The sequence below is a fragment of the Rissa tridactyla genome, chromosome 3, assembly GCF_028500815.1.
Source record: "Rissa tridactyla isolate bRisTri1 chromosome 3, bRisTri1.patW.cur.20221130, whole genome shotgun sequence".
NCBI lineage: Eukaryota > Metazoa > Chordata > Aves > Charadriiformes > Laridae > Rissa > Rissa tridactyla.
The window spans coordinates 77,909,076-77,919,588 of NC_071468.1; the positions used below are offsets into that span (position 1 = coordinate 77,909,076).

The following is a 10,513-nucleotide window of genomic DNA, read 5'->3' on the forward strand; positions in this document are numbered from 1 at the left end:
AGTACATTTCCTTATTTGCATTAGTATTTCAGGAATATTTCAGAAAACCATGTTTTTTGTCCTCAGAACATAAACATAACAGTTTTATTTCAGTAATTCATCATTTTTGCCAAATGTTTTAAAACCTCTGTATTTTTCTTTATTTAAAATGCTATTAAAGGAACAGACTTAATAATATTTCTTAGCAAAAAGAAAGATATCCCCATTTTCACTGAAGCTTGTTGAAACACCAAAAGTGCAATACCCTATATAATAATAATTAGCAGCTGTGCTATAATGCTGTGTTGGTTCAGGTCACCTTACAAGACCTGTGCGTCATCTTCATTCTTTGCAGACATGGCTCCAGACCTCAGGTAAGGTGCATAGGGTCGAGAGAATAGGAAAGGCCATCTGATAGTTATTCCCTCGTTCTCATCTGTCCCAGCTTTTACTTTAATGTGTCTCAGCTGCTGCTTTAACTTGCAACAGCCGGTTATCGTCCCTATGGGATCATGGAACAGCTGTATCACTTCCTTTTCTCCCAAACAAGGCAGGAGAGATTTATAATGGAAACCATCTCTGGCAGCTCTACACTAGGATGTTCTTCGCTTTGGCTGTCATAGAGCCCTAACTGGATTCCCTTCCTTGTGCTTCTCCTCCAGGGGATCTGGTGGTGAAACCACCTGAGCCCTCACTTTATCGCTATGATTCATGTGACCTCTCACAGGGAACTTCACCTTTTTGTAGAGTTAGGCATGTTTCCTGAGTGGAAAGGTGACCTTCCTTCCCATTTGTGATCTCATTTCGACTGTGACAACTAAAGCAAAATGTTATGTGAGGAAAAATAGTAATAGGAAAGTTCTCAGCTTCATCACCCCTTTTTTATTTTAGGTCAATCATGGTTTCCTTTTTTCTATTCTCATATCTCTGTAACCATGAAAACTCATCTTCTGGTAACCGGCTTTCAGCAGACGACGAGTGAATATGCAGAGTCCTAAGACCCTTAATTTGATGACTATTCCCATAGTTATCCTACACATAGACTATGCCTCTAATAGTTAGGAACTGGACTCTGACTACGATCAGGTATTTATAAAAACCAGGGAAATGATACTTCAGGAGCACTTCAGGCTTTGTGTAGCTCTCAGAAGATCTTTCGTCTTGGTGTAGAATAAAGATTGGTACTTTGGGTGGTACAGCCTGCAAAATGCCTTTATTCCTCGAAAAACAAAATAACTATGGCTTTGTGACAGAGCATTCTGAAGCAATTCATGTGCAACTTGGTTTAGAATTTTATATTTTGCCTGACACAAGTCCCAGCATCCTGTTCTGCGCTGCATCTCCATGTTTCCTGTGCTTTGGGACCGAATTCTAGCAATACCCTTGGAAACTCCTGAAAAGCAGTCCTGCCCCTGGAGATGGCAGAGTTATGTAGCGCTAAACGTGGATATCTCCTCCTCACGCTTTGTTCTGAGATAAACATGAACGCATCCGATCTTAAAATCCATTGATTAGTCTGAGCTAACGGGACACCTTCCTCTTCTTTGAAATGGAAATAACCGCTTTGTCACTATAAAATCAGCGCATCAGTGTCTCTTTTTATAGCTTATGAAGTGGACACAGACTGGCTTTGTTAATTTGTCTGTACACTGAGATACCTGTCTCATTTGGTGAGGCACTGGCACAATCTATCTACGGTCTATTAAGATGAGAGGAGTCTATTAAGAGAGGAAATACAATATAACTACAATATTTACTGTTCCAGAAGCTGGAACCTCACACATGCAGAGGCTGGAAGAACCTTCTGTTCCACTTGTTACACCGGTTTCCTGCTCTTTAAGAAATAATGGTAATAATAAAATATTTACATCCAAAGAGTGCTTGAAATTGCAACCTGTGGTCTGAAGCCCGAGCGCTGGTGGTGCAGCAGCCCTTAACAAGACGGGATGTTAACTCAGCCTTTCACCCACTGTTCCCATCATTCCGAATTACTTACAGCTGCCCTTACATTTTCTTCTCCCCCATGACTTGGTTGTGGGGTGGTGTTTTTTTAGTAAAAAAGACTGATGTCGTTATAAACATAAGCGTTGTCCTGGAGTAACTGCAACTCAAGCTCTGCAGCCCTGTGCCGGTTCTGGCCCACGCCAGAACACGACAAAGCCACCACCCCCTGTAAGACCTGAACGGGAGTGGGAAACAAACCTCTGGGGCCGGTCCAAGAGGGGCCAGAGGGACCCGAGCAGGATCTGTGGGAGCTGGCCCAGCCCGGCCCGGGGGCGGGGGGCGACAGGGGCCCAGGGGGTGGCAGCCACTTGCGCGGCGGTGGACACGGAGGGGCGGGAGCAGAGTTGCGGGGCGGAGGAGGGGGAAGGCGGCGGCAGCGGGCGCTGCCATAAAAAGGCCGGGCGCGGCGGGGCCGGCGCATCTCTCTCGTCCGCAGTCACGGCGGCCGGAGCAGCGGCAGGAGCAGCAGCGGGGCCGGCGGTGGGACAGCAGCGGACGGGCATGGGGACGGCGCTGGCGGCGCGGCTGGGCCTGGGGCTCCTGCTCCTGGCTCTCCTCCTACCCACGCAGGTGAGCCCCGCAGTGGCTCGGCGCTTCCCCACCCGTGTGTGAGGGGCTGGAAAGCGGCCACGCCGAGACACAGCCCGCACCATCGGCGCCACCGCCACCACGCGCGCTCAGCCTCAGGCGCGGGGATGGGGGGTGGGCTTCTCCTGGGGAGCCGTTGGGCGGGAGGTCGTGAGGGGTGGCCGGCGCCATCTCGCCGCCCGGAGCCCGCCGTGGGTGGTGGGCGGCTCCCCCGCCCCGGGGCGGCGGCGGGGCGAGGGGAACGAGCCCAGGCAGCCCCGGCTGGGGAGGCGCCCCGCCGCCCGCGGGTGGGCTCGTCCCCGCCGCCCGCCCGAGGCCAGCGCCCCGGCATGGCGGTGGCGCGGGTTACCCCGCTCAAATTAACAAAAAAAAAAAAACAAAAAAAAACAAATAACGAAGTTGGGAGTTCGCCGCGTTTCTTCTCGGGGGCTCCTGGAGGGCGTGAGCGGCGAAGGGGCGTTCGTTCCCCCCGCTGCAAAGAAGGGGAACCATGGCTCCAAACCCGACGTAGCTTCCAGCGTTACAGTCGGAGGGCGGCGAGATCCTGGTCTGAATCCTTCCCCCTCACCGGGGCCGTGGGTCCGGCCCCACGGCAGGAGCGGGAGGTTTGGGGGCCTGGGCTGGACAAGTCTTGGTCTTGGTGCAAAGGCAATAATAAATGAGGGCGGTGGTGATTTGCCTTTCGGTCAAACCGAGAGGGGTTCCCGGATACCGCATCGATGCCTTTTTCCTAGGGACCACCTTTTGAAAAGGGTCAATAACGCAATATCATAAAAACAAACGGCGAAAGGATTGCTGGAGATTGTTTTAAATATTCTTCCCCCCCGTTCTTTATAAGTAAGGGCATTATACCTTCTCCGCTGTGCTCAGGGGAGACTTGCCCTTGGCGGTGATGAGAGCAGGATCAGACCCTTTGGGTTACCGGTATTTGTCACATGCTCGTTAAAAAGATCTGTCCGGGGTCCCATCTATCGTGGTATTGTGGAACTGGGCTCTAAGCCCTTTACCTTCCACCAAGAAAAACAAAACCCAAAAAACAAACAAACAAAAAAAACCCCCAAACCCTATCCAGAAACCAGGCTTTCGGCTTAAAGCGAAGAAAACTCTAAAAATATAGAACCATGTGTGAAACAGCAGCGGAGACTTTGAATGAAGACTGAAAAAATTCCAGGGCGGGTTGGGGCTTGCCGCTTATTCAGCTTGTGGGTTGTTAACTGGGCAATTCATTATTGATCACTTTCGGACTGGTTTCAACAGAAACTTCCACACAGCGATTTTTATCCTGCAGTCCTAAATGGCTTCCAGCATGTTGCTGGCTGCCAAAAACCCTGACTACCAGAAGCTTTATGCCATCCTGATACTTTTCTAGGATATGCTTTTTTTCGTAGAAAACTCTTAAAGAAAATGCTCATGCAATTTTTTAATAAAATTAACACTGACCACATGGCTTCAGCATTAAAGGACTATAATTATTTTTTCTGCTAAAGAAAATTAATCTTCTCAGCAGCACTAGAGATATGAAACAATAAAGGCGCCTTTTATGGAGAGCATTATTTATTAAACTAACTGCTCTGGTTTAAAAAAAAGACATTTTCTGTTACTTCAGCTACCTCTATCAGAGCTTACCAGAAGGCTCTGCTGTAATACAAGTTTGCTGCCATAGAGCTGAAGCCAAGCTTGCTAAACTATGCTTGTTTCAGGGGAGCAAATATGCGGTTCTTGCTATTGCTTTTCATCTTCGTATATGACATGCTTTTTTTCACTGGAAAAAAAGAACATGTTAGCTTGGCTTTGAAAGTTTTCCTGTGGATGGGTAGGAAGTAGCTTGATACTGAAGCTATACGGGGTGCAAATTTTTATGTTCTATGCATATAATACAGAGTTAGGGAGGGGAAAAAAATGAATTTTTTGATTTTTCCTTTCTGTTAGCGTTTTTTTAATTTCCTAATATTATGTGGTCTTTCCACAGCATTTCCTATTTGTATACTCTTGCAAGCAGATAGGTTATGATTTAATCAGTATAGTTCCATTGTGTTAAGTTCTGCAGCTCAGCACTACCACGGCAAGATAGGAGATGTGAGAGGCTGAAATATTTAGTCCGCTCACATAAGCCCCACCGTTGCTTGAAAGGAATTTCCAAACCAGCCCCAGAAACAGTATCAGTAGGTTCTTCACTGTCTGTTCATATTTTCGTTTGTGGCTTAGTCTGCAAAGACGATGAATTCATGCAGTTGTCTGAAAGTCTTGTTTATCCAAGATTTTTGCATAGCTTTACATCTGCATTTTTTTCTTTTTGTGTGAAGTTTTTGAAACCTACTTCTCTATTCTATTCTAACTTTTGTTTTAGTGGAGAGTTTTGATAAAGTGATAGCTAGGTAACAACAGAGAAACATTTAGAAAAGTGTTAGATTTATTTGTTTAACAAATCCCATGCATGCAATTCAAAATGTCTTTGTCCTGAGCTGCACAATGAGAGGCATGAGCAATTGTGTGTATGGTATCTGAGTACTGTGAGTGGTGCTACACATTCTTCATTACAACTAACTTGTCTTCTGTTGTTTGTTTTTAAAAAAAAAAAAGAAAAAAAAAAAAAGAAAAAATAATCCACAAAACCTCCTTTTTGTTATTTTTTCCTTCCCCTTGCATTCTAGATCTACTGTGATTCCAATGGAACAAATACAACACCTTCAAACAATTTTTCAGCAAGTTCCGTTTCTCTGTCAACTGTCACAAATTCAGTGAACAATGCCACCGCTCAGGGACATGGAAGTTCCCTTCATTCAACCACAAGTCTTCTTTTCATTCTCTCAGTTTCTCTTCTGTATTTTTGCTGTTAAGAGACTCTGGCATGGAAATGGCTACCACTCCCCACCCAGTTTCCTGAACCATCCGAGATGACTAGATCTCCGACCCAGCATGAAAATCAATCAGTCCAAACTCTACATCAAACCAGCTTGGTTCCACTCCATACTCTAATTAGTACCAGTCTGACCTAGAGAAGCACTCAGTATTCTGACTTTCCAAACCTGACCAGTGTGAAAAGACCAACTTCAGCAAGGAGGTAAAACAATGAGCTCTCTTCACCAAATGAGCTGGAATTTGGAAAAACAAGATGGAAGGAAAATGAGACAGTATTGGCAACCTCTGATTTAAAGCTGAGAAGAAATGCAGTATCTTATAATATGGATGGATGATAACACTCCACCAAGAAAAAGGCTAGACGGTTTATCTACCATTTAGAGTAAGGACTTGAAGAGATTTTATTTTCCGTTTAAATTCATTAAAGTCAACAGGCTCGTAGAACCACTAGAAAACACAGAAAAGCTCCAGGGGTCTGTTTCTCCCACAGCCTATATGGTTATAACCTATGGGTAGTGTATACAAAAGAAAGAAAGTATCAGTGAAAAGGGTTTTGTCTAGATATCATTTGTATGAAATTGTTACAAGGATAAAAATAGAATACCAAATTTTTGTAAGAATCCTCTTACTTCTGAGTCCTAACCAAATGGCTAGCCTGGCAGGACTAGTTTTGAAATAGCTAAAAACCACCACTTTTCATAAGAGTGGAATTATTTATGGTGGGAATTTGAATTTGACATTTTATTTAAATTGTTTGTATATTAAACCATATGTGCCAGAGGACAGAGGTGTGGAAACATTGGGAAAAGTACCAGGAGCTTTTTGCAAATGAAGTTCAGACAAAAAAAAAAAAAAAGTCAAGGGATAAATGTCTCCTCTTTCCCCTATTTCTCCTCCCATGTTCTACAAGTTGTATAAGTTCTTTTTGCTCCTGGAACTTTCCTTAATTATGAAGGATTTATGGAATCTTTTGAGTAATGTTCTAGTGCTGCTTTTTTTTTTTTTTGGCACAAGGTGAATAACTTACTGTTTTGGTTTTTTTTGAAGAGTTTTAATTGTGATAGTTTACTTTAAACATCGGCTGATATTTGCGGTGGGGAGAAGGAGTGGAGAGAGGAGAGCAAAATGCCAAAAATAAGAAATTAAATGATCAGATGTTTGGAATATGAAGACTGGAGTCTTAATTTAATCACTGAATTTAAAAGTTACCTTTGTAAATACTACTTTTTAAAAATTTTCTGACTCAAAATTGCTATACTTGCACAGATTGTTTCTGTATCATCCAGTGCTTTAGGTAATAGTATCTGGTACTTGATCCAAGCAAGCTTTGTTGAGGAGGTTCAGCTACCTTGATGATAATACCTTGTCAGAAAAAAAAAAAGCCGATATGACCACATGTGAGTATACATGATCATATCACTGTGTATAGATATTTATCTCAGTATAAGATCATGTCAAACATGAGTGGCTCTCTATTTTTTTTTTTTAATCCACATCTGTCTTTCAGTTACATGACCATCATTCCAGAGTATCATATATTAATAGCAAACTAACACAAGTTCATGTCAGTGAGTGTACATGGACATTTCCTCATGCTTATCATTTGTATCCAGTAAAATGTTAATGATTGTATTTTTGTGTTTGTGTAACTATGCTTTGATTTATTAGCTACTGATTTTCATTTGAGGGAAAAAAACCTGTAAATAAAATGGTGGACAGGCAATGCATTCTAGATGCACTTCCAGACACTTCCACAAAAACTTGTAACTTGCCTGCATAAAGTGAATGAACTGTTAAGCAAGACTGTATATGTGATTAAAAATCTCAAGGTCTAGAAATGCTGAAGTGTAATTAGTTTTATTTCTCTGTAAGGTTTAGTGACTCTGGGAGTCTGGATTCCACTCTGAAATCAGTTGGTGAGGTTTGATTCACTTCTCTAGTAACTGTAGTAGGTTTTCCATTCTTATTATAGCCTCTTCCCTTTCAAAGTATTACTATGATTTCATTTTAAACAAACAGTGCTTAAACAGAGTTTTCCTCTGTTTCTTACTGTGGGCAGTGAGTTATTTGCCTCACAATGGCTAAAGCTGTGTTTCAGCTCCTGGTTATAAAATATGTGAATTAACTGCTTGAGGTTTCTGACTCCTGCGAACTCTGTTAATATAGTAAGAATATTCTAATAATTCAAGTTTCACCATGCTTGGTGAAGGAGAGAGACTGGAAGAGGCAGAAATTTGTGCAATATTTTGCTGAAAAGCAAAAAAAAAAAAAAAAACCAAACCACACCTGGATGAGAATTGAAAAACACATAGTACATGACATTCCGAAGTGGTGTCTTTGTTGTTTTTTCAGGTATGCTCCTTCCTGATAACCCTTAAAAGGCCCAATGATGTTCTGACTGATTATCTTTACTCCCTAGATGTGGAGAAACACATTTAAAAACGCCTGGCTACTTAGTCATGCTGCACGATGGTTGGCATTTTTCATTGGGAAAGAGGCCCCCGGAGAGGCCTCCTGAGGCTCTGGAGGGAATGCAGCGCGGCAGAGCCTTTGATTGTGTTCCTTTACTTTTCCAGTAGGCTGAACAAACCCGAGGAGCGGGATGGGTTTGTCAGAGCTCACCATTTGAATGTATCTTGGAATCCGCAGGGAGCGTCAGAGCACATTGTTCCCTCGTTTAGCTCCTCTGCGGGCTCCAGAAGAAAGCGTGAAGATAAAATGTTACACCAGCCATTACCTGGCTGGGTGTCTTCTCTACAAACATAAAATTGAAAATAGACTCTCTCCAAGGAGAGACAGAGAACAAGACGCCTGCAACAGTGGTCTTTAATGATGTACCAGTGAAATAAATGAAGTATAGGAATATGCTTGAAGTTAAGTTTTTGTTAAATATCCAAATGAATTGGGATGATTGGCTTAGCTGGTGGCATGCTTTTTTTTTTTCCCCTCCTTTTTTTTAAAAAAAAAAAATAAATATGGCCAGATTGCTTTTTAATAGCGTCTAAGCATATTTAAACTCTCTTGAGTTTTTGAGTTTTCTGCAGAGCAGATGAGTGATTTAGAAATACAATCTGGTAACCTTTGTTCTGTTCCGTTCCATCCCAGAACAATGGAATCGGTGATGAAGAAATCCACCCAGGGAAAGAGGACTTGATGGATTTATTTAACGAAAGGGGCAGGCGGGAGGGGAGGGAGGAGAGGGGAGCCTACGCACTTAACAGCTATTTAATTTTTTAGAATGACACCTATAATAACTGGAACCAGCTCTTACCTATTCCTCTCACGAATCTGTCCAGCTGGAGCGTGTCTGGATAACGTATGTTGCAATGCCTCTGAAACAATTCTGCTTCTGTTTGATGCACGGCACTGCTTTCGTCGTAAACATGCACTAGCCACATATGTCCTGAATAAAGTATAGTGTTATTATTTGAATGAAATAGCCTAAAATGAGCACTTACGGTTTGTGTGCAGCCTACTGTTCCTTCCTTCACAACCTCGTGTTGTGAACAGCCCTTCAGTTTTTTTCAAACTGCAGTTTTCAGCTGGCTTAGAAATCTGCAGGGACTTGGAATGAACAACTTCCATTCAACGCAAATCTCCACAAGGTGAAGTATTTTGGGCCAGATCCAATGCTATTAGAGCTTCTGCTAGTGGCTTCCTTGTTTTCAGCAAGATGAAATCATGTACCCCGAGCCTTTCTCCGCACGTGAAAGGCGGCGTGCCTGCTGCCGCTGTGCTGTGCTAAGGAGCACTTTCTCTGCATGGAGGTGTGACATTATTAAGGTCTCAATAAGTGACTTTTCAAATGAGCTCAGGACTATTTTGACAAGCCATTCCCAGCTTTTAGCCTAATCCCTCAAACACTTAGGATTTGCCTCCACAATGCAAATACTCTCCAGCTAGCTGGAGACAGCAGCATTCTCCCTGATGTCATTAGTACAGTGTTTCGTATGGAGTCGTTTCTCCAGAGAGTAGTCCTTAGGCAGCCGGGTGGTCTGTGGAAGGACCCATGAGAAGGAGCACTTGCAGAGCCGGGCTCTTTGTGGTGCATCTTTCCGAGTCAGCGTTTCCCTGCACTCGGGTTACATCAGGCTCCGCAGCAGAGCTCACAATGACACCTTCTATCCGAAAGCCAGGACGTATATAAACATGCATATATTAGAGGCAGTTGGGAGCGATTTGCATTTTGTGTGCGTTCAAGCCTCATAGGGATCTGATTTCCCATACCTGACTGAAATGATTTAGGTAGCAGGCTTTATCATCCAGCGACTTTATTGTAATGGATACAATTGGAGAACGTTTCATGGTTTTCGCATTAAAGATAACTTTGAAATAGGATCTGCCAAGCTCTGCCTCTTCGCAGCACAAAGCTCTTCATTATAGAGTACACGTTAGATTTTGTGCACTGTACAGGTCTACCGCACCCCAACAGATGAAGAGGCTGGTTATTTTAAATCCATCATTTTACCTGCAGCGGTTTAAAGAGCAGCACTAGGCTGTCTGCAGTACGTGTTCTAAGATGCAGAGTTTTCATCGCTATGCAGTGGCCTTGGGAAAGACACTTGATGCTTGCTTTGGTTATCAGCCTTCAGTTTTCCAAGTGAAGCCCTCAGCATCCCGCTCATGAATGCGTAATTGCTCTGGTTTATTCTTCGTCAAAATGCCTGGAATGAATGACCTGGAGCTGGAGAAAAAAAACAAACCATGATCAATTTTATACGGCCCAACCAAAATCCTGAACTAACAAAATCTTCTCTCTGAAGGGTCATTCAGTTCTCTCTTGAATCCAGCGATACTTCCTGCAATATATCTGCTACAAATATGTCAGTAAAACATTTTCAAGCTTTTCAGAAGTGACCTGAGACTCTTTCTTTCGTGCTTCCAGCTTAGCAGGAGCTATGCTTTAACAACTGATGGGTGCACAATATAAAAATTGAGGACGCAGCAGAATTAAATCGTGGTAGCTTGGTTCTGCTGCATAAACTGAATGATCGCATTCCACCAAAATCTCTCTTGAATGACCTAGTGTGAAAAGTATTCTTTATGTGGCACAAATTATTAAAGGAAGCAGCGCCTCTGTAAA

General features: G+C 43.2%; 1 protein-coding gene across 1 annotated transcript; it reads left to right on the plus strand.

The window, feature by feature from the left end:
• Window positions 1-2,417: 2,417 nt before the first annotated feature.
• On the plus strand, window positions 2,418-7,662 carry CD24 (CD24 molecule). Its single transcript, XM_054197374.1, has 2 exons — window positions 2,418-2,553; window positions 5,223-7,662. Exons 1-2 carry the CDS (start codon window positions 2,485-2,487, stop codon window positions 5,406-5,408), a joined length of 255 nt encoding a protein of 84 aa, XP_054053349.1. The 5' UTR covers window positions 2,418-2,484; the 3' UTR covers window positions 5,409-7,662.
• The last annotated feature ends 2,851 nt before the right edge of the window (window positions 7,663-10,513 follow it).

Coding starts and splice junctions, on each gene's coding strand:
- CD24 (XM_054197374.1), top strand. CDS start 2,485: ATGGGGACGGCGCTGGCGGCGCGGCTGGGCCTGGGGCTCCTGCTCCTG. Junction 2,554..5,222: donor CTCTCCTCCTACCCACGCAG/GTGAGCCCCGCA, acceptor CTTGCATTCTAG/ATCTACTGTGATTCCAATGG.